Source organism: Pan troglodytes, chromosome 14 (genome assembly GCF_028858775.2).
Source record: "Pan troglodytes isolate AG18354 chromosome 14, NHGRI_mPanTro3-v2.0_pri, whole genome shotgun sequence".
Lineage (NCBI taxonomy): Eukaryota > Metazoa > Chordata > Mammalia > Primates > Hominidae > Pan > Pan troglodytes.
The window spans coordinates 114,295,704-114,321,301 of record NC_072412.2 but is presented as its reverse complement, the minus strand read 5'-3'; the positions used below and the strand labels follow the sequence as shown (position 1 = coordinate 114,321,301).

At 37.3% G+C, this 25,598-nt stretch overlaps 1 protein-coding gene across 4 annotated transcripts in view; it reads right to left on the bottom strand.

Moving 5' to 3' along the window:
• Positions 1 to 25,598, bottom strand: part of MYO16 (myosin XVI) — a 711,002-nt gene that overhangs the window by 490,887 nt on the left and 194,517 nt on the right. For all 4 annotated transcript variants that reach the window (XR_008538898.2, XM_054665553.2, XM_054665554.2 and 1 more), the window contains exon 3: positions 2,995 to 3,065. Coding sequence is in view for 3 of the 4 variants with exons in the window: in XM_054665553.2 (XP_054521528.2) it covers positions 2,995 to 3,065 (71 nt within the window). In the remaining variant the exon portion in view is untranslated. The remainder of the gene's footprint in view (positions 1 to 2,994; positions 3,066 to 25,598) is intronic.

Genomic DNA, 25,598 nt, shown 5'->3' with positions numbered 1-25,598 from the left:
TATCATCTGCTTATCCCTCTCCAGTCCACTGCAATCAGTGGTTTATTTTTCTGTCTCCCTCAGATGACACAGTATATGCATTTTGCATCTTTTCACCCCAATATCTATCACAGTGTCAGATATTAATTAAGTAGTAACATTAATTAATTAGCTTATCTCCTTCAAAAATCTACTGAGCATCTCCGAGTATCAGGCACTCTCCTGGGCATTATAATATTCATGAAAATATGATAAGTCCTGTCTCTCATGGAGCTAACATTCTAGGAAATAGAAAATAGTCACATGAACCTATGATGGGTTTGGTGACAAGTGTGCTATAAAAGATGGGAAAGAACAAGATAAAGGGATGGAAGTGGAGTTGCTTGTGAGGCGTCAGTGGTGAGTTACTATACTCCATAGGGCAAGCCAGGGAGGGCTGCTCCTTTAGATCACATTGAGCAGAGACCCACAGCAAGTCAGCAAGCGAGCCATGTACATCTGAGAGGCATGTGCTGGGTGGAAACCCGGCAAGAGCACACGGAGCAGGAGCACGGGCCAGCGCTGAAGGAGCAGCAAGGTGGCCAGCGTCAGCAGAGCAGAGCGCAGAGGGAAAGTGACTGGAGAAGTTGCAACGGCTGTGGGCTGGGGCTTGAGACAGATCACGGTGTGGCCATAAGCAGGACTTTGGCTTTTACTTATGAGAGAAGGAAAGCTGTTGGAGCACTTCAGATACAGAAGTGACATGACCTGGCTGTGAATGGGAAACAGTATAGTGCAGGCAAAGATGGAACCTGGGAGAAGAGCGAGAAAGCTGTTTACCCAGAAAAGAGGGATGGTGGTTTCAAACCGACTGGCAGCTGTCGAGGGGATGAGAGATGGTGGTGGTGTGGCTTTATTTCAAAGATCAAGAAAGCAACTGCTGATTTGTTGATTGGGAGCATAGTGATATATGTGTTCATTAAAAGTCAGATACTATCTATATCTATATATAGAAAAATATTTGTTAGGGACAAAAATAAAGTAAAAGTCAACAAGTATTTGATTTGGTGGCCTTTACAACTAATTTAAAGATAGGAACTTAATTTTGAAAAATATAAAAATTAACATATCAATCTAATCTCTCTCTCTCTCTATATATATATACACACACACACACAGAGACACACACACGTGAAGAAGTGACAGTCTCTCCCTGTCCCCTGTGCCCCTTGTTTCCCTTCCCTCTCCTCTTCCTTCTCCTTTCCTTCCTCTTTCTCTCTCACACATAAATACACAGAAATAACACTTTCCTAGTAACAGCAACAATGACTTGCACTGATATGTTCACGGAAGAGGTCTGTTTTCTACTGGGACGTGCAAACATGCTGATAACTAGGCCTCCTGAAAAACAGGCTTATGGGCCGGGCGCGGTGGCTCACGCCTGGAATCCCAGCACTTCGGGAGGCCGAGGCGGGTGGATCACAAGGTCAGGAGATCGAGACCATCCTAGCGAACATGGTGAAACCCCATCTCTACTAAAAATACAAAAAATTCGCTGGGCGTGGTGGCGGATGCCTGTAGTCCCAGCTACTCAGGTGGCTGAGGCAGGAGAATGGCGTGAACCCAGGAGGCAGAGCTTGCAGTGAGCCAAGATTGCGCCACTGCACTCCAGCCTGGGCGAGAGTGAGACTCTGTCTCAACAACAACAACAACAAAAACAAACAAAAAAACAGGCTTATGATATTTGCCATAAAGAGAATATTAATCTACGGAAGACTCTTAGCAGAATGTGCCTAGTCTAGGCTTGCTTAAAATTAAACCTAGGATCTAGGGACTAATGAGGCTCCTTGAAAATATCATGGAAGCCATATGAGGATCTGAGTGTAAAACAGAGACGTTTCATAACCACAACATTCCAGAGAAGGAAAATGTTACCTTGAAATCTCTCTTTGTATCTATTTCCAGTGCTAGAGAGAAAACGCCTATATTCTTCGGCAAACTGTCTTCTATCACAATATTCTCTGTTCTTTTGCTGTTCTGCTGACTGTATAATAACTTGCATTCCAGATCTCTTGAGCCTTTGGTATACACCAGTTTCTCTTTCATGCAGTTTTTCCCCAATGTTGGCCATAAATTAGAATAACCTGGGAAGTCTTAACAACTCCCAGCGGTCAAGCTACATCCCAGAAAAAATAAGTAAGAATCTTTGTGGGCTCAACTCAGGTTGGGAGTCAGGTGTCAGTATTTTAATAACACCCACGGGATTCCCAGGTGCAATCAAGGTTGAAAATTTATGTGATGTTAAGGAGCTTCTGGAAGTTAAGGGCATGACCCCCTCTACTACAGTTTGCTATAATGTGAAGAAATACAGCATTACTTTTTGTCTTGAGAGACAATCATAAATTAGATTGATATCTTACATTAATTTCTATATTTTTCAAAATTAAGTTTCTATCTTTAAATTAGTTGTAAAGACCACCAAATTAAATACTTGTTGACTTTTACTTCATTTTTGCCCTGAACAGAACCAGCAACAATTTCTTGCACACGAACCTAATATATTTTAAATGTAGTTATTTATAATATAATATTTTTAAATGTAGTTATTTATTTGTTTATTCACTTACCCCCTACTTTGTTTCTAAAATACTACAAGGCAGGCTGTATTTGCCTTTATAAGAGCTGGATCACGAGCAAAGTATAGTAAAATTTCATTAGAGGAATAAGTAGAACTTGTAGGAAAAAAGAAAGGATGATTGCCTAATACTGCATAATTGATACAATATTATTTTACTTATTTTGAATGCTATTAGTTTTTAAAAGTGATTTCTTTAGGGTAGAAACTCTAGATTATTTACAAACTTCAATACAGTAATTAATAATAATTGCAGCTTATCATCCAAGCCTGTTAATTAGAAACACATCATCTTTCTGATCATCATCTGTGAGATGTACATTTCGTTCCTGGGTTTGAACCTGTAATGTACTCTCCCCCGGGTGTCCCCATGCACTGGCACTGACTGTCGCGGTTCTTACCAGATGGAGCAGGGACCCTCCCGAGGAGACGAGGGTGTGGGGGTCTGCCCCCTCCTTCAGGAGCCGAAGCACTGAAAACAACAGAGAGGAGAATGGAGTTACAGAGAGTCCTTCTTCCACGTGTGGAACCAAATGTGTAGGCTTTCATTAATATCTAAAATGCAAACAGCTGCGAAAACCAAAGACTACGGCTTCTGTGCCATCTGACCCTATTTATTATGATGATTGGTGGTGTTTCTTGTCATCTTCAAACTTATTCCATGGTTGGGCAACATAATTTTGTATTACAATCATGCAAATGAATGAGAAAGTGAAACAGATTTTTTAAAGTTTACTGTTTCAAAGTGTCTTGTGTATGCATCCATTGTAGAACAGAAAAGCAAAATGAAAGAAATTACTTCACTAGGTTCACACGGGCATTAGGTCACTGAATTTTTATTTTTATTTTTTAATTCATTAAGGCCCATTGGCTTAAAGCAATAAAAGTTTACTTTTGCACATTAACCTTCCACTGGTGCCATTAGCCCTTGGCAATGTTTCCACCATTCTCACAAAGCACGTCAGAACAAAGCCACATATATCCAAATTAGTTAAGTCAAATACATCAAACTATATACCAATTACTCGAATAAATTCACAGTTGAAAAGTGACCTGTATTTCCATTTGAACAGCAAAGGTGAATTCATTAGTACACAGAATGCCACAGAGTATTAAGAGATTGATTGATTGTGTTCCATTCTCTGCTACTTAAAATGAAGCTATAAGACAAGCCCCATAGAAAGGTTCTTCAATCCCCCAAGGCACTATAATTGTTTCCACTACTAACAGCAATATCATACTTTTAATAAAATACCATGAATGCATTTTCCACACACACAAAATTAAAGCAACAATTACTCTTTTATTTCATTATTACACACAACTGGACAAAATGGCTCAGGTTCAAACTCATTCCTCACTGAGGCATACTGTCTTCCCATTAACTTTATCTGTAACTTGAAATGTTGCCTGAAGGGGCCTTCTTTCCTATGGCACTCCAATTCTTTTATGTGTTCCAATGTCTAGTCTCTGACTATCTTCCCCAAATCTCACTGCATATCACAGAAGGCAGCATGAGTCTTGGCAGACATCGTGACTATGCAAAGCTTCCTCTCCAGGAAGGCCAAGCTCTTTGACGGTGGGTGCAGTGGGTGTGATGAGGGAGACAGGCCTCCGCCTGTGAGCCAGGTCAGCCTGCCCTGCCCCGTGCATCCCGGCCACGCTTTCCTTACATCAGCGCACCCTTGGAGCACATCCAGAAGAAGTTCCTAAATAGAAGCATGTTCACATCTACTCATTGCCAAGGGACTTTCCTTTGATGATGTTCTTTCTGCAATCAAGGATTTAATTATTTTCATAACCTAGAATCTGCTAACATTGAGTAGTGTGTTACAAAAACATTCTCAAAGGTGGCAAACTTGTAGTATCAGCTGTAACCTGACAGCTCGTGTCGTATTCATTTGCCAACTGGGTTATCTTCTTTCTCTGCTGTTACAAGAAGTTGAGGAGGCCAAGGCCATCTTTCTCTTGTTCTTCACTGTATTTCTAAGAACCGTCCTGTTTCGTGGTATGGAGATGCTCTTCCCCCCGCCCTTTCTCTGCCTCTCTTTCTCTCTCTCTATATATAGAATAAATGAAGGCACCTCTTGCAAACTCATGTACTCACTACTCTTAGTGTTTAAAATCCCTTTCATGAGAATAGAAAGTTCATTTCATACATTTGCCAATGGTTTCCTCAGATGATAAACAGCACTTTTACTCTAGTATTTATTCTTTTAGCTAATGAAATTATCCATCATGAATTAACTAATATTGACTTTTTATATTCTGCAAAGAAATAGCATAAGTGTGATCTCACTACAAAGATAGTGTGAAGTAGATTGTATCATGTTATAATATTAGTAAAATGCAATCAGATTTTTATGCAGAGTCCATTATGCAGACACACAGTGAATTATACATAATAGAAATCAGTGATCCATATTCTTTGGGTTTAGGGTTACACAGGTTTCAGCATGAGACCTGGAAAGCTACTGAACTTTATGTCTCAGTTTTTTGTCAGTAGAACAATGGACAGTTGTACTCACTTCATGGGGGTTTGTGAGAATTAAATGAGAAAACATATGTAGCATGCTTCAGGCACTTCTTAAGGATCAACAAATGACTGGAATGACTATGTGCGATAAAACCCCATAATAATATATCATAGAATCCACACTTTAAGATCTATTCTGAATGTTTTCCAAACTTTCTGGTTACTAAATGTTGAATTTAAGTGCAGAATATACGTGAGGCAAATTTAGCATATTAACCTGGAGGATGAGTGTATAATTTATCAAACAAAAGTAGAACAAAGGGGGAAATATACAAGGCAAAGGAGAATGCTGAGCATGGAGAAAGTGAATCTTTATTACCTTTGCTTTAAATACAATCTACTGCATTGTAAATTCGTGTCATTTAATTATTAGTATAGGTAGTATTTAACTGTTTCACAACCAACTCACAAAATTCCTGGAATTTTACCAGTCAGCTTTCATAAGCTGGCAAGGGAGAGCTCCAGATCACTACAGTGGGCAATCATGAAACTCATAAAGAACATTGCACAGGAATGCCCAGGAATGAGAGCAGGGCTACACTCAAGTTCTTTGAAGGTCCTTTTCATCACAGGGAAACAGGCTAGGAAGAAAGGCTTCTTCCTCCATCCAGCCCGGCATCATCCTAGTGAGAAAAGGGCAATCTGAGTTTTGTTTGTCCTAGATAGGACAGTTTTTTTGAGAGGGCTGTTTGCATGATCAAGATGGAACCATATTAGAACCACAGACTCGATATTAACTGGCTTGCCCATCATTACCGTGAGTAAGGACTTAAGAATAAGACAAAATCGACTACTGGCCAAATAGAGAAATAGGTTATTCTTCGCATATAAAGATAGTAGTGTGAACTAAATTCTATGGCTGTGCTAAGGGTTAAAAGCTGGAATTGTAAGGGACCTAAATGTGAAGATATAATGCAGAAAATATCATTTGTGTAATAATTAGTTTATAATAATTTTGAGAAGAAAATTATGAAACGAATACATGTTGAACATCTTTGGTATAACCCTGTACTGAGTACCTTACATGTAAGAATTACTTTAATTCCCTCCACACCTCTATAATACAGACACTATAATCGTCACTCTTTCTTTTACTAATAAGGAAGCTGAGGCTCTGTTATATTACGTGGTTCCCTGAAGCTGTAGGTACATAATGGAGCTAGAACTCAAGTGTAGCGACAGGACTCCAGTGATTGTGCCCTTAACCCCAAACGGCATCAGAGAGTAAAACTTCAAAATCACAGCCAGGATCAAGATCCATTTTATTGGCCTCAGAATTACTAATTGTGTGGGAAATTACCCAAATTTCTGTTAAAATACTTTATCCAAAAAGGTACGGGTTCATAGCAACTTTGTAATAACATGATTGGAGCGGCCAGTCAAGTGAAACGGCAGCACCACTCTGAATCTTTCTGTTATGACAAAATCGGCAAGGAAACAGCCTAAGGAAAACAGCCATCTGGGGACCAAATAGAATAACGAAGCGCAGGCTTCCTTTTATAGTGTTGCCGCTTGGAAGGGATTCAGCATTTATTGTATATTTGTGGCTTCATCATCAAGCTGCAGCAGAACTCCATCGAGATGCCTGTGGGAGAGGGTGGGGGGGCATGATTTGATATTTAAAAAGAAACATTCATTCTCCAAATTTTCATCTATTAGGGTAAAAAATGGACTAAAATATCTCATAAAATTTGCTAAGTAGCTTTAATAGACTACACAGCTGCTTCCCACCATCACCAACAATAACCAATCACAATAGTCCACCTGGTTGTCAGCATTTATTTTGTGTTTCTAGATACTGTATTGCCACCATTTATCTGTAAGGTCTTTGGAGACCCCATTAGCTAGTGTGGACATGTGACTGCGTAGCAATCTATACCTACTCTCACACAATCTCCACCACAGTGGCTCTTGAATTCACAAAGGTGTTATGTTTAACATCAACAGAGGAAAGGAAGATAAAACTAAGCATACCTGCGTTCTCAATTCTGTTCCTGTTATAAGCCCTGCAGAAGACAGTTTCCAGACAGAGGGAAGGACAATCATAGGTGGTAAGAAGTTAGCAATTGGTAAACCTGGTTAGAGGGGATATGGGAGTTCTTGTGTTACCTGGGAAAGTTTTCTGTAAGTTTGATTTTATTTCTAAATAAAGAAGTTACAATGAATAACAAAAAAGTATCAAGCCAGTGTCATTTTTTTCCTCCTGAAATGATAATGAAAACATCAATGTGAAGACTTCTAAAAAAGTATGCCTGAGAATTTCCATACAGTTGATAGTCCTTTGAGAAAGCCTTTGAAAATTGTATCTTATCTCATTAACATGTCAATCAAGAAGAGAAGCAAGAAGCAGGAATATAGAAATTATGTTATCAACACCACAGAAATGTCTATTTGCACAGCAATGCTGCTGAAATACAGATTTCCTTTCCTAAGTAGAGCTCAAATTTTAGGATGTATAAGAATAACTTGAGGATTTTATTAAGATGAATGTTGCTAGTTCCAGGCTTCTCAATCTGTTTTTTATTATCACCCCCTCACCCTCTGTGAAATTGTAATAATACACACAGGCTGGGATATCTGATTACGGAATGTGGCCGGATGGAGGGGCACAAAACCATTGCTTTAGCTGAGTTTTTGTCCTCCAAAATCCCATTTTTGCACCTTTGGGAGCTATTTCTGCCCCCATTAGAATCAGGCCCTAGTCCCATCTCTTCAATCCTTTGATTTAGGAGCTTTGTTGTGGGATCTAAAATTGTATGTTTAAAAAAACACATGCACACACACTGCAGGAGATTCTGGGGCAGATGGTCCCTTTAAGACATTCTGAGAAAAACTGCTAAGATTTTACAATCTCAGGAAATTACCTCTGAACGCCTCATTTGGAAGAGACGGAATTAGTAAGTGGCAAAGACTTGTTAGAAGATCCTTTCCCATTAATTTGCCATTGAGACTTTGGCCCCTAGTACCACATGTCCCACAGGATCCCTCAGGACACATGGTATTCTCAATACATGCATATTAAGCTAGACCTCCCTTACATGGATCCGGAATAATCAGGGTGAGCTCACAGGAGGTGCTCATGCTGCAGTGGATGGGGAGGCCTGCAATCAGAGACTGAGTCTGGGCAATGACCCTCGACCCTCACTATGCTTTAGATCCTTACCCAAACTTCGTAAAGATACAAATTGTTCTGTCACCAGGTTATTAAATTCAGGCAGTCAAAGATGTGTCCATTGATCCCTATGTTCCTTGACGTCATTGATTGATCCCTATGTCATTGATCCCTATGTTCCATTGATCCCTATATTCCATTGATCCCTATGTTCCTATAATACTGAGAAGCATAGACAGCCATGGGAATCAGCATCCAAGGACTGTTTAGCTTGTTTCCGTCCAGCCTGGAAACAACAGGGTCATGATAAGAGGGTCTAGCCAGGTTGTTGGAGCTTTGGTGGGCTCTGCCTGAAGTCTTTATTCAAGTGAGCTGCTCAATCACACCTTATGTGATGGCTTCTGATTTGATTCAGATCCACATGCACTCACAGGATGCTCAAGACTGTTACCAGCCACCCTTCTGGACAAGGAGACCCATGAGGGCTGGGCATGAAGTCAAGGCTGCATTAGGTTCCAGCCTTGGCAAGGGAATTTGGGCCAATTAGCTTGAAGCACCCCGAAATCAAGCGTAGCCGAGACCCACCTTAGCCCCAGAGACCTCACAGTCTTCAACCAGTTAAAATTCATTTCATGTCACTTTGGCCATGGCTTTCAGATTTCTTTTTTCCCACTCAACTTGATCAAAACTGGACCTGACTAAATCCTGAAGACTGTAAGCCAAGTCCAAGGTCTTCGTGGCCAGGTTGACCCAGATTCTCCAATCCCAATCCAGTGTGCAGTTATGACAAATGAAACAAATTTTTAGTGAGCATCCTTTATGTATTAATAGTTAGCACTATCCCAAGAGGTGCAGATGTACAGAGAAGAAATAGAAAACAATCTTACCTTCGTAGAGTGTATAATCTAGTTGGCACTGGTACTGGAGAAGACGGAGGACAAAAGGGATCACAATCACATATTAGAAGGATTTGCAGTGCTTCTTGAATCACTGGCTAAATATCTTGAATTTGTTCTGAAAACCGAATTACCATTTTTCCCTTCAAATGTTACTTGTAACCCATTTCATTCCTTCTCCTCCTCAAGGATCACACTGAGATATATGTTCAGCATTATCATCATGTTCCTTATATCTCTTAGGCCTTTCTTTGCTTTCTCGCAATATATTACCTTGGATATTTTCTACCGCCCTGCCACAATATGAAATCCTTTTCAGCCATGTACAATCAACTGTTCAGCCCATCAATTCAATTTTAATTTGTCACATTATTTTTTAGTCCTACACTTTCCATTTGATACTTTCATATAGATTTTAATTACCTGGTAGAAGGTTTTATCATTATTTCTTGTACATGTTGGTTGGAGTTATTATGAAATCAAATCTGATAACTATATCATGTGCATCAGCTATGAGTCAGTTTCAGTTTTCTATGGTTTCTCTTGATCTTATATTTCAGTATGCCTGTAGTTACTGATATTATTATTATTTGATTGGTCATATAGAGTGTGTTAGGCTGTACTCCTTCCTGTTCACATTTTTAAAAGCATTTATGAAAACTAGTATTAATTCTTCTTTAAGCATTTGGAAGAAATCCTCCATGAAGCCATGTGTGCCTGGGTTTTCCTTTGTGGAAAGATTTTATGAATTAAATCTATTCGATATAAGCCTATCATGATTTGTGTCTTTCTAGGAATTTTTTCGTTTCATGTGGGTTATCTAACTTTTTGGCATATAATTTTACTAGTATTACCTTTTAACCCATTTTAAGTTTGATTCTAATATACAGTATACTTCCCTTTTCTCTGGGGGATACAGTCCAAGATCTCCAGTGTATGCTTGAAACTGCAGATAGAACAAAATTGTATATATGCTATGATTTTCCTATACACACACACTTATAAAATTTAATTCATAAATTAGGCACAGCAAAAGATTAATGACAATAATACAATAGAACAATTATAACAATATACTGTAATAAAAGTTATATGAATGTGGTCTCTTTCTCTCTTCAAAATATCTTACTGTATTTTGCTCACTCTTATTCTTCTTGTGATGATGTGAGATAATAAAATGCCTGTGTGACAAGTTGACATAGACACCGCGATGTTGCATTAGGCTACAACTGACCTTCTGATGATAGGTCAGAAAAGGCTCCTGTGTTCCAGGTGATCCCAGATCACTGAGCCATGATGATGTCAATGGTTAGATGACAAGAGCAGACGATGTTGATGATTAACATGTAGGTAGTGTACACAGTGTATATGCTGGACAAAGAGTCGATTCATGTCCCAGATGGAATGGAGTGAGATGGCACAGGGTTTCACTATGCTATTCAGAATGTTGTGCAATTTAAACTTTTTGGAATTATTTATTTCTGGAATTTTCTATTTTTTATTTTTGGATCAGGATTGGCCATAGGTACCTAAAACCATGGAAATCAAAATCATGGGTAGGGGGGCACTATTGTATCTTCTTTCATTCATGATTTTAGTAATTTTTGTTTTGGTTTGGTTTGGTCAGTTGTTTTTTTTTTTTTTTTTTGTCAGTTTAGCTAAGGTTTTTCATTGTGTTGATATTTTCAAAGAGCCAAGTTTTGGTTTTATTGATTTCTCTATTGTTTTCCTCTATATTTCTTTTATTTCTACTCAAACCTTTATTGTAACATTCCTTTTATTGGCGTTGGATATTGTTCACTACTTTTTTTCATTTTTGAATATAAAAAGTTAGGTTAATTTAAGATACTTTTATGTATTTAAATATAGGCATTTATTACTATGGACTTTGGGTGATTAGGTTGTGTCAATGTAGGTTTATCAATTGTAAAATGTGTACCATTCAGGTGGGGGAGATTAATAACAGGGGAGGCTACCCATGTGTCAGAGCAGGGGCTATATGGAAAATCTCTGTATCTTCCCCTTAATTTTGCTGTGAATCTAAAGCTTTTCTTAAAAACGAAATTCTTTTTTTAAATATATTGTTATTATCTTTTAAGTTCTTGGGTACATGTGCACAACGTGCAGGTTTGTTACATAGGTATACATGTGCCATGTTGGTGTGCTGCACCCATTAACTCATCATGGAAACCATCATTCTCAGCAAAAACAAAATTCTCAAAGAAAGATGAGTGTTTATAGCTATAAAATTCTCTTTAAGAACTGCTTTAGTTAGACCTTACATCTTTTAGTATGTAGTATTTTCATTTCATTTATCTAGCATTATTTTATAATATCTATTGTGATTCATTTTTTGATACATTGGTTATTTAGGAGTATTCTGGTTAATGTAGTAGTTTGCTAGGGCTATCATAACAAGATACCTCGGATGGCTAGTTTACACAATGGAAATTTATTTTCTCATAGTTCTGGAAACTAGAAGTCCAAGATCACGGTGTTGGCAGTTTGATTTCCTCTGAGGCCTCTCTTCTTGGCTTGTGGATGGCTGCCTTCTCACTGTGTCATCACTGTGTCCTCACATGTGACTCTCTGATGGCACACACTGTGCGTGTCCAAACTTGTTCTTCTTAAAACACCAGTCATATTAGATTTGAGCCCGCCTTAATGACCTCTTTTTAACTTATTGGCCTCCTTAAATGCCCTGTTCCCAAATACAGTCACATTCTGATTTACTGGGGGCTAAGGGTATAACATATGAATTGAGGGGAGGGGACAGGGAAGGACAAAATTTAGCCCATAATAGATAATTTTTGTGTATTTGTGAATTTTATAACATTCCATCTATTAAGTATTTTTATTTTCATTCCATTATGGTGAGAGAACATACTTTGTAATATTTTAATTCCTTTAAAATTTATTGACACTTGTTTTATGGCTTTGCATGTGGTCTGTCCTGGAGAATGTTTCATGCCCCCTTCAGAAGAAGGAGTGTTCTGCTGTTGTGGAAGAGTATGTTTGATAAATTTCTGCTGTATATGGTTGTTCAAGTCTTCTTTTTCCTGTTGAACTTTTGTCTAGCTCCATCCATTGCTGTGAAAGGTACTGAAATATTCAAATATCTATGAATGCTCTATTTTTCCTTTTAATTCTCTCAGTTTTGCTTCATGTATTTTGGAACCCTGTTGTTAGGCACATATATATTTACAATTTGTATGACTTCATGATGGAATAATTCCTTTATCACTATATAATGCCCTTATTTTTTCTTTAATAACAATTTTTACATTAAAGTTGAGTTACCTGATATTTACATATGTACTCTAGCTCTTTTTGGGTTACTTTTTGAATGGTATATGATTTCCCACGTTTGACTTTCAACCAATTTGTGTCTTTGAATCCAATAGATATCTCTTACAGGCAAAATATAGCTGGATGACTTTTTAATCAATTCTGCTAATCTCTGCCTTTTGAGTGTTAAATCCATTTATATTAATGCAATTACTGATAAAGTAGGATTTATGCCTACCATTTTGCTTTTGTTTGTTATGTGTATTATACTTGTTTCATTCTTCTATGCCCCCATTGCTGCCTTCTTTTGTGTAAACAGGTACTAATTTACATGTCATTTTGATTCTCAAGCATTTATTTTCATATATTATTTATTTCTCATAATTTCCCTAGGGATTACAATTAATATATTAATTTATAATAATTTAGTTCAGATTAATGCCAACTAAATTTCAAGAGTGTACAAAAACTTTGCTGTTATATAGCCAGCTGTCCCCTCTACCACTACTACCCTTCTAACTTTGGGTCATTATGTTTAAACAAATTACATCTTTATGCATTGTGTGCTCATTTATAACAGACTTATATTCATTTATTTCTGTAATTATGTTTTAAATATAATTAAAAATTAGAGTAACAAAAATAGGCAATACTGTTTTTTTATATTTACTTATGTGTTTAACTTCCAAGTGCTGTTTATCTTTTATGCGAATTCAAGTCTAATGTCTTTCATTTCAGCCTGAAAGATTCCCTTTGCTATTTCATGAAGGGCAGATCTGTTAGTAAAAAATTCTCTTAGTTTTTGTTTGCAATGAATGTCCTAATATTCCTCCATTTTTGAAAAGTCATTTTCATGGATATAGAATTCTTGGCTGGCAGTCGTCCTTTTTAGCACTTTGAATTTGTCATCTTTCTGCATTTTGGCTTCCATGGTTTCTGATTAGAAGTCAGCTGTTAATCTTCTGGAGGAACCCTTGTACATGAAGCATAACTTCTGTATTTATGCTTTCAAGATATTTTTTTGCCTTTGGCTTTTCACAGTTTATGTTGTGTCTAGGTATGGATCTGTTTCAGTTTATCTGACCTGGAATTTGAGAAGCTTCTTAGATGTGTAGATTAATATTTTCCACCAAATTCAGCAAGTTTTCACCAATTAGTACTGCCAATATTCTTTCTGCCGTGTCTTTCTCCTCTCATCTGTGACTCCATTATGTACATTGGTACACTTGGTGGTGCTCTACAGTCCCCTTAGGCTGTGCTCATTCTTCTTCATTTTTTTTTCTTCTCTACCTCAGACTAGATCATCTTAACTGATCTATCTTTAAATTCACTGCTTGTTTTGCCAGCTTAAATACACTTTATTTCTGCTAATGTATATTTAATTTTAGTTACTGTGCTTTTCAACTTCAGAATTTCTATTTGTTTGTTTTTATAATTGTTCTTCTCTATGTGGGGAGATACCACTTTCATACTTTCCTTTAGAGATTTAGACATAATTTTCTTTAGTTATTTGAACATTTTTATGATCGTTTATTCAAAATCCCTCTCCAGTAAATCTAATATCTGGGCTCTCTCAGACACAGATTCTGTTGACTACTTTTTTCTCTCTCTGTGGAACACACTTTGTTGTTTATTTGAATATCTCATAATTTTTTGTTGACAACTATGTTTTTTAGTTTGGTTTGTGCTGCTATAACAGAATGCGCAGACTGGTTAATTTATTTTTTAAAATGGTAGTTTATTTTCTAACTGTTCTATATCCTGAGAAGTCCAAAATCAAGGGGCCAGCATATTGTGAGAACTTTCTTGCTGGGTCATCCAATGGTGTAAGGTAGGAAGAAGGGGAGGGCAAAAGGGACCAAACTTATCCTTTTAAAAGGGGGCCACTCCCACAATAACAAACCTACTCCAGTGATAACAGCATTAAACCCCTCATGAGGGCAGAGTCCTCATGGCCTAATCACCTCTTAGTACTATTACAATGGCAATTAAATTTTAACATGAGTTTGCAGGGGGGTGACAAACATTCCAAACATAGCACTAAACATGATGAATAATAAAATGTGGAGACTTTGAAAATCCGATTCCCTCTCCGCTCCTGCGTAGATTGCTGTTTCTGCTTGTAATTGTTGTTTGGTTGTTTTTTTCATTATTTTTCGTAACTAAATCTGCAATGTCTATATTATGTGTCATGTGTAGCCACTGAAATCTCTGCTCATTTATCGTAGTAGCCAATGAGTAAACCTATTTCCTTAAATGGCTTGAAACAATAAACCTCTCAGCCTTCGCTTAGGATCCGGGCTTCTATGCTGGGGCATTCCTGTGGTGCTCTTGGAGACAGTTTACATCTTTTCCTTAGTCTGTGCTTCCTACTTGTGCAAAGCCTTAAGGTCAGTCCTAGGAGAGAAATTGGGGTCTTCCCAGGTATCTTATGAGCATACCCACAGCTCTGAACATGTGCATAGCCTTCTAGTTCCTGAGGAACACATTGCAGTTTTTCGAAGTACTCTATGGACCTCTCATTTTCCAGGTTTTCCTTCTAAGTGTTTTTGGCCAGCTTCCTGTTTGTACCAATTGTTGCAATGCTAAAGGGTTCCTGCTGGTTGTTTTCTACAAATGCCCCAGGGAAAAGGTTTGTAGTGAGCTTTTTCTGAGTCACTTTATATAAAAACAAATCTAGTGAGTGGAAGTTGCCAGATATGTCAAATGATAATTCTCTTAAGAATGGTGTTTTTGGAGGAGATCCAAACCCAGTCTGCAGCCACCAGTGGCTCCGAGGCTGCTGGTTTTCGTGGCTGCCAAGATTGCAAGGCTGCTGGGTTTTAGGGCTATTATAGAGCCGGGGAAGAGAGGATGTGGCTACAATAGTCAAAGGACCACAAAACACTGCTCTTGCCGAACTTCAACCATTTGTTCCTGAATAAATCCTTCTTCTTCTTCTTTTTTTTTTTTTTGAGACAGAGTTTCGCTCTTGTTGCCCAAGCTGCAGTGCAATGGCTCAATCTCAGCTCACTGCAACCTCTGCCTCCCAGGTTCAAGAGATTCTCCTGCCTCAGCCTCTGAGTAGCTGGGATTACAGGAGTCTGCCACCACACCCGGCTAATTTTTGTATTTTTAGTAGAGAAAGGGTTTCACCCTGTTGGCCAGGCTGGTCTCAAACTCCTGGCCTCAAGTGATCCACCCACCTCAGCCTCCCAAAGTGCTGGGATTATAGGCGTGAGCCACCATGCCCAGCCTATAAATGCTTCTTAGATTGTTGGAAGCCTTTGATTAATCTCCAAAGTCCTGAAAAAGTTGACAGTGCCAGTGTTCTCAGTGCTTTATGAAGGACAAATTTTTCAGTGGTCGTCTCTCTGTAACTCCAGGAGCAGTCTCCCCCATTATCTTAAAAACTGACAGAAGAGTCCCTAAAAATATGTATCTCTCATTGAGAAGAAGAAATTAGCTAACATTAGATTGTTAGTAATAATTATTATTTTTTGCTAAAGATGAAATTTCCAAGTTTCTGTAAGATGGAAAAAATATTCAAAATGCTGTTGTCAAACTTACATGTTCTACAGAACTTTTAACATATCCAATTGTGGTACAAATTGTCTGGCGGGAATCAGGAATGGTCTGCTTACCAAAACCAGTCATATAAATCATTGACTCTATATATTCCAGGACAGATGTAAAGTGACAGTATTATAACATCGTAAACTTGATAGCATATTTCCTTAGCTCTTGATGTAGAAGTAGTAAATCCAGGATGCATGCAATATAAATACATGCTTCCCTTCTTATTTTCTCTATATATAATGCTCTGACAATTTATGTTATGTAAGTTTAAAATGCTCTTTTTTATGCCAAATTTTAGAAATAAACAGTTTCAGAAAATGACTCACTTTTACAAATAAACGAAAAGAACTGACATAACTACTAATCTGGAATTTTGTTTGTATCTTGAGATAATAAAAACAAAAATAAAGAACACCATGCCAATATCTGTGGAAGTTAATAAAATGTGAGTAAAATGTTATTTGTAATAGCTATATATACACATGTAATAACTATATATACACAAATACATATATGTGTACATATGTAATAACTATATATACGTGTGTATATATAGTATATATGGTATACATACGCAATATGTAATAACTATATATATGTGTATATATATACATATATATAATATATATATATATATAGAGAGAGAGAGAGAGAGAGAGAGACAGTCTTTTAAAAGTAAGTCAAGTGGGAGAGAAATATCTCAGTATGTCACTGCCCACTCCTTAAGGCTAACCTGGGAATCAAAAGGGCTGTATCACAGTGCTGTTTGTGGCACTTACTATTCTCTTTTTTTTGGGTGGGCCTCAGTTCCCTCATTTGTAAAACTGTGATGAAAGCACTTTATTATTGTGAGAAAGAAGGTACCATATAAATATTATGGATGATTATTGCTTAGTCAATTTTGGGGACAGGATGAAAGCTTAAAGGAGGCCGTAGAGACTCGTTGAGAAAGCTTTTCAAAAAGGTGAGAATTATTGAGCATGTGGCTTTAGAAGCAAAGCTTCTGTGGTAGAAATCTCAAATAGAACTTGCAGGTTAAACTGGTTGTTTCTCACTCTCCTTTCCGTTCAAACATGTCTTTTAGTCCTATCTGAAAAATGTCATTATGGAACTGAGGTCACACCCCACCCTGCAGTTTCATCATGCATTTCCTTTTATCTTAGATAATTCTATGACATCCTTATCTTGTCAGGTTTTAATTAATCAGGGAGTCTTAGTGCTCATATAGCCTTTGTGTGTTTGTCTGATGTGAGATTTGAGAAAAATCCACAGGATCACAAGATTTCCCAAACCCTCAGGAATAAGATACAATCACCATGTGAAATACCAAAGGATACATTTCAAATTGGGAACAGAAATCACATCTCAAGTTTTATTTATCTCACTTATTCTCTAATAACCACAGTATATATCTGTCCACACTCCTTTTCTGAACATTACCTCCTTTACCTGTTCAGAGAGGGGTCCTACTGCATATCTAGCATCTTTATTCTCTGAATACCACTGAGTGGACCTGGACATCTGACCCCAGTTGGGCATGATGGATTCTCCAGCTGGAAATTTGGAATTGGGACACAGAGACTAGTTACTTAATTATGGGTGCTGGACATGGAAGGTGACCTAAGTGCCATAATAGCTTACATGCAAATGAGAGCCCAATCTGCAGAGGAGGAATGAAGGCAGAGGGAGAATGAAGAGAGTGAGGTCGGGCACAGTGGCTCACACCTGTAATCCCAGTGCTTTGGGAGGCCAAGGCGGGTGGATCACTTGAGGCCAGGAGTTCAAGACCAGCCTTGGCAACATAGCAAAACCCTGTTTGTACTAAAAATACAAAAATTAGCCAGGTGTGGTGGTGCACGCCTGTAGCCCCAGCTACTCGGGAGGCTGAGGCAGGAGAATTGCTTGAACCCTGGAGGCAGAGGTTGCAGTTAGCTGGGATCACACCACTGCACTCCAGCCTGGGTGACAAAGTGAGGTTCTGTCTCAAAAAAAAGAAAAAGAAAAAAAAAAGAGTAATACACATCCCTTTGTAAATAAAGTTCAATATAACTGATCATAAATCAGACACTAAAAGTGAAAGCATACAAATTGATACTTAAAAATACTGTTATTTTTCTTTTTATTTCATCAGCAGCAGTGATAGGCATAAATTTAAATCAGAACTTCTATGCAGTTTTCATGTGAGCTAATGCCTTAGTTCTACATTAGACCCTTGTCTCACAATCAATGACACAATTCAATTCAAGATGTAATTGGAATTCCTGGGAAAGAAATGGCCTCCCATGCTGAGTAATCTCTAGACCTCTTTTGGGTGGAATTCTGCAGATAGCTGGGGATAGGACTTTAGCCAACTTCGTGATCACAGTGGAAGGTAAACAGAAGCACTGTCGAGGGGAGTGGGTGGTCCTGGAAGTAAAGAAAGGGCATCTAGCAGCAAGAGAGAATGAAGGGAGGAGAGCCACATGGATAGTGTACTGAACATTCATCGATTTATTGTTGTTGGAGTACTTCTTGTTTGGTTTACTTTTCCTTTATTGTTGTCCTCAAGTCTTTCTCACCAGGTAAATGGACAGATACAACACTGAGTATAGGATACATCACAGATATTCACTCATTTAAATTCATTTTAAAACTGAAATTTCATAGGAGCAAAGTTTGCCCTGCCAGACTACATGCTTTGTGTCAACTGATTCATGGAAGATGAGTAGAAGGGCAGGGTAATTTTTTTTTTTTTAATGTTTGAATTCATCCGTGAGTTAAAAATAGAGCAAAGTATTACATGGCCAGAAATCAGATTTATTAGAAAGCTACAGCAATTGAAACCTTTGAGCACTGATCCAAGAACAGACAACTAGAAGAAAGAAACAATAAGGTCCAGAATGAGGCCCACACAGGTAGGGTCTTCCGACTTCCTGCAACTATGCAGTTCCATGTAGTCGAAAAGTAGTCTTTTGTTTTTCAATTGGGGTACAGTGTAATTTATACTTAGTAAAATGTACGAATCTTAAATATGCATCTAATTAATGTTTACCTGTATATACACCTGTGTAACTATCATTCAGCTCAAGATAAAAGGAAATCTCCATCATCCCAGGAAGTTCCCTCCTGGTCCTTCCCCGCAGGTATCCCCAGGGACAACCCATTATTCTGAAGAAATCCACCATCAATGATAATAGTTTTGCCTACACTGGAATTTCATTTAAAGAGAAAAATGCAGCATGTCCTCTTTGGGGTGTCTGGCCTCTTTCAGTCTCATGTTTGTGAAATCTATCCATATTGTTCTGTGTAGCAATGGTTTGTCTTCCTCTTTTGGCTGTGTAGGATTCCATTATATAAGTACGCCATACTTTGTGCATCCAATTCCCCATTGGTAGACATTTGTGTTGTTTCTATTTTTTGTCTATTCTAAATAAAGCTGCTATTAACATTCTTGCACAAGTCTTTTTGTAAAATCATGCAATCATTTGTATAGACACATTCTTAGAGGTGGAATTGCTGGAACCTAGGCATAAATTAAAATGTATTAGAAACTGCCAAACAGATTTCCAAAGTGGCTATATTGTCTTATACTCCCACCAGCAATACAAGAGAATTTCAGTTGCTACACATTCACAGCAATGCTATTGTCCATTGATTATTGATTATTTAATGAAGCCATACTTATTTTTTAAATTCGAACAATTGAAAAAACCACTCTGTGATTTTAACATGCAATTAAATATTTTATGATACATTTTAGCAGTTGTTTTTCTTTCTGATTTTTAAAAGTTCTGCATCAGTTGCATATGGTTGTTTCTCCTTTATGTGGTTAACATAGAAAATCACATTAGTTTTCAACTGTTAAATCAACCTTTCATTCCAAGGATCCTGGCAGTGTTCTACTTTGTTTCCTCAGTGGTGGTTATATGATGTTCACTTTCTGATAAATCATAGTTACACATTTTTGGTGAATTTTTGATGTGTTTTATTTATACCAAGTGAATATAAAATTTTTTGCTATATTACTGTTAAAATAATGAGTACTAACATTTTAGTAAGTAACTGCTTACTAAGTAATATCATTTTTTTGGTAAATTGACCTACAATAACTAATATATTTTGCTTACCATGAAAAAAGCCATGATCCACCCTATCGAAATCCCCAAAACTTTTTTTTTTTTTTTGCAGAAATTAAAAAGCTGACCCTAAAATTCATATGAGATTGCAAGGGAAGCTGAATAACCAAAAAAATCTTGAAAAAGACAAACAGAGTTAAGGACTTACTTGTCATGATTTCAAAACTTACTGTAAAGCTACATTAATGAAAACAGTGTGGTACTGAAATAGAATAAACCTATAGACCAATGAAATGGAATCAGGAGTTCAGAACTGATACACCCATACGTCAATGTTCAACAGATTTTCAACAAGGGTTCCAAGATAATTCAATGAGGAAGGAAGTGTGTCTTCAACAAATGGTGCTGGGACAACTGGATATCCACATGCAAAATAATGAAGGTGGGATGTTACCTCACAACATATATAAAACTAATAACTCAAAGAGGATGAAGGACATAAATATAACACCTTAAACTCTAATACTCTGTTTTTAGTTTGTTTGTTTTTTGAAATGGAGTTTCACTCTTGTTGCCCAGGCTGGAGTGCAATGGTGCGATCTCAGCTCACTGCAACCTCTGCCTCCCGGGTTCAAGAGATTCTCCTGCCTCAGCCTCCTGAGTAGCTGGGACTACAGAAATGTGCCACCACACCTGGCTAATTTTGTATTTTTAGTAGAGACGGGGTTTCTCCATGTTGGTCAGGCTGGTCTCGAACCCCCGAACTCAGGTGATCCACCCGCCTCGGCCTCCCAAAGTGCTGGGATTATAGGCGTAAGCCATGGCACCTGGCCAACTCTAATACTCTTAGAAGGAAATCCTCACGGCCTTGAGTTTGGTAATTGTTTCTCAGATATGATACCAACAACACAAGCACAAAAGAACAAAAATGTATAAATTGGACTTCATCAAAACTTTTTTAAAAATGTGCATTAAAGGACACTATCAAAAGAATGTTAAAAACCCACAGAATGAGATAAAATATTTGCAAAGCATATATTTGATAGAGGTCTAGTATATAAAATGTGTATACCAAGAACTCTTAGAACTGCAGAACAAAAAGTCAAACAAAAATAGACAAAATACTTTTCTCTAAAGAAGAGATAAAAACGACCAACAAAACATGAAAGATGCTTGGGAAATGGGATGATTATAATAAATAAATTTTTTAAAGGAGCATTAAGTGTTGGTGAGGATGTGAAGAAATTGGAACCTTCTTATATTGCAGGAGAGAATGTAAAATGGTTTCGCCACTGTAGAAAACAGTTTAGTAGTTATTAAAAACATTAAACATACAATTACATATGAATAAGAAATCCCACTTTTGGCTATAAACTGAAAATAATTAAAAACTGGCAGTCAACAATGAGATGCCATCTCACACCACTCAGTATGGCTATTATTAAAAAGTCAAAAAATAACAGGTGCTGGTGAGGTTGGGGAGAAAAAGGAACATTTTCATTGCAGCACTATTCACAATAGCAAAGATATAGATTCAACCTAAATGCTCATCAATGGTAGAATAGTTAGAGAAAATATGGTACATGTACACCATGAAATACTATGTGGCCATAAAAATGGATGAGATTGTATCCTTTGCAGGGACATGGATGGAGTTGAAGGCCATTATTCTTAGCAAACTAACACAGGAACAGAAAACCAAATACCACATATTCTCACTTATAACTGGGAGCTAAATGATGAGAACACATGGACACATAGTGGGGAAAAACAGACACTGGGGCCAACTGGAGGGTGAAAGGTGGCAAGAGGGACAGAATCAAAAAAACAGCTACTAGGTACTAGGATTTATACCTGGATGGTGAAATAATCTGTATAAAAAACCCCCATGACATGAGTTCACCTATATAACAAACCTGCACATGGACCACTGAACTTAAAAGTTAAGAAAACCAGGTAGTCCAACAAAGACTTACATTTATAGAAGCCCTATCAACAGCAGCCAAAAGTGGAAACAAACCAAATTCTCATGAACTGATCAATGCATCAACCAAGTTTTTTATATCTATGCAACGGAATGTTATTATAAGAAAACAATGAAGTACCAATGCAGGCTCCAACATGAATGAACCTTAAAAATACGCTGAGTGAAATAAGCCAGATACAAAGGTTATATATGGTGTAATTTCTCTTACATAAAATATCAAAAGTAGGGAAATTCACAGAGACAGGAAGCAGATCAGTGGTTGTCAAAAGCTAGAGGAAGTGGGGAGATGAAAAATGACTAATTAATAGGCACAATATTTCTACTTGGGGCTATGAAAATGTCCTGGGGCCAGATAGTGGTGACGGATGCACAACATTCTCCATGTAGTAATGCCACTGAATTATACACTTCAAAATGGTCAAAATGATGAATTTTATGTTAGGTGTCTTTTACCACCATAAAGAGCCACAATTCCTTGACAATGGTGTTCTTAAACTTTATAAACTTCTTAAGTCATATATTATTTATTATCATTGTAATTTATGAGACTATCTGTATAGAAAATCTAGTGTAAAATAATTTTATTTCCCTAAATCCTGTTCATGTTTTTTTAGTAATTCTGAGGTATAAAGACAGCAACTTTGGGGATAATTAAGCCTTCTTATCTGTATAATATTCATTTGGAATTTTTTTCTGACATGCAAGATATATGTACATGTAGTCGTGAGAGTGGCTTCAAGTTCATTGTTATGGTTTCTGATCACCTTAGAATGACTCCATGGAGATGGAGCTAGTTCAAGTCCCATCCACAGTGTGGACATCAGCTTTTAACGGTCTCTACTCAGAGTCAGATAAGTCACATGCTCAGAAGTTGACAATTTACCCAGTTATTTCCCAGGTTCCTAGTTCAATCACTACCCTTCTTTTTGTACTTTATTAATAAGCACATTTTTCTTTTAACCCTCAGACATATGCCCCATTAAGCATTCATAACTGTTGTCCCCAGAGAAGCTCATGTAGAAAGATATGCGCCGTGTGACACATTAAGGAAGAGAGATAAATGCTGGCCCTTAGGACATTATCAATTCCAATCACAATGTTTGCCAGAGGCTTCAGGATTTGACAAAACTGCCAAAGCCTACTCCTTCCCAGGCTGCTCAAGACCACGGAAGCTGCAGGAGCAATCTATCTGTCAGAGTTAGGCCTTCACAGGAGAGAACTGCCCCACAAAAGCAAAATCAACAGTATTTGATGTCCTTGCATGAAGAGTATTTGATTTTAATTTACTCACTTTCAGTTTTTACCTGAAACATTTCTTAAAATCCCATTTTGTGTGAACCAGCTAGGTTATACTGATGAATACCAAATACCTCAGTCAGTTTCAAAAGTGCTGAGGACATTTCTGTTTCATGAAAAATCAAGGAAATAGAAAGCTCACATGATGAAGATCATTCTTTAAAGAGCAAGTGCTGGCTCAAGAGCAGTATTTTCCTGGTGCCCAAGTCTGATTAGCTTAAATATACTGAAGATTTACATTTGATTCATGGTGTCTTTTTCTAAAGTTCATTATTAAATGTAAACAGTAAGTCAAAAACTGTAGAGGGAATGAGTCAGACTTTAGGAAGATTTCAAAATATTGTTATTGGAAGTGATGTCTTTCAGTCAACTTAGGGACAGTAAAAATGCATCTGCTTTTGTTGGGAAAAGAGGCGCTTCCTGTGTTGTCACCGAGTTGTGACCTCTAAACCAAGGACTTGCCCCATATAGAGAATTGTTTCCTAAAAATTCAGAAATATGACCATTTTAATAGTCCCAGCTATTTTCCTGGCTTACCTCTGTTCATCAAATATATCATCAATTTAGTTTGGACTGCAAAAGTCACCTTGCTTTAAACCCAAAAGAATTGGTTGAGCTAGAAATCAGAGTGACTAAGCAAGTGACAAGTATTACTGAATAAGTACATCCTGTATCCCCTTGAATTCAGATGAAGTGAATCCTTATTTTACAAGTCAACATGAGAGGCTGAGGCGGGAGGCTCGCTTGAGCCCAGGAGTTCAAGGTGGCAGTAAGCTATGATCCATAACTGTACTCCAGGCTGGGCAGGACAGTGAGACCCTGTCTCTAAAGAAAACAACAAAACAAAACATAAAAGCAAGTAAACAGTACATTTGTGCTAGGAAATAATTGTTTCTAGTACAAATATCTCACTCTTTCTCTCTCTCTTTCTCCTAATATTTCTCTCTCTCTCTCTATCTCTCTCACAAACACACACACAGACACACACCCCTACACCTCTAATTTATCTACAGGACTCAGATGACCCTGGTTTTCTGGGTTTCCTTCTGTTATTTAAAATACAATCTAATAGGCAAAAACCTGGCAGATTGCTCACAAAATAAATCCTTTGTGTAAAGAATAAGTGAAGTAAATGAAGTGGCACCGAGACACTTTCATGAGCCTCATACTTACTTAGGCTACATAAGCATATATTCCATTCAATAAAAAAACAGGCCTTTGGGCAATGCCTTGCAACTGTACATGCTGTGAAGATTTGAGGCTGATTCTAATTGGGACACATGAAAGAGAAAATTGAAAAGCCCATATCAATAATAATTTGTTAATCTGTTGCCATGTTAAAATTAATCAAAACCTACATCTACCATAAGAATCATAATTTTTAAAACAGGAGAGAATGGTGACTCAGAACATGAAGAAGCTTAGTTACATCACAGTTAGGTATGATCCCTAGCAATCTGAGGAATTAATATACTTGAACTGAAACTCTTCCCCTACCCACCACCTCCACAAATTTCATACCTTTTGGAATGTGTCTTGTGGGGCTATGATACTATTTTTAAAATAGTGTTTTATTTTAGAAACAAAATAATTACAAGAAAAGTCTTATACTTTTTTCAGTAACATTGTCTATTATCAATATTTGTCATTGACACACAAGTGGAATGAGGTGACATTTGGCCACACTGATGTTTATTACCCAAAAAAGTGCTGGAGACAAATGGTTGCATAAATATTAGACTCACTGCCAACTTTAAAACAGAAATTTAAGTAAAATAAATAAATGGCATTTATTCAATTTTATTTAGGAAGATTTTGCCCTTCTGGAAGTCAGTTAGACATCTATATTTAAAAGTCCTTTTCACGTTAAACTTATGAATACAGCTGCAACTTAATTAAGGCCATAGCATGACATAAAATGTTGTTCCCAATGTTTCTGCTCCAAAGCACCCCCATAGCTCATGGTGGCAGCACGATGTTGAGTACCGCAAGACCAAGGAGACTTCACAAAATTCCATAAAGGAGGGAATGGGTACTTTGGAAAAAACTTGTAAGAAATTCTTATATTACATATTCCCCTTCCCTATTTGAGTAATCAAAAATTATCACCACAAATTCATTTATTTTTTCCAAATTAGTCCTTTATCCTGCTCCGTTTGTTAACTAACCCCATCTCACTTTTCCTGTATTGTAAATTCTTTATCATATATTCAGGTCTAATAAACGCCATTTCATAATAATTACTTAAACAATGTTCACAATTTTTACCCATCTAGT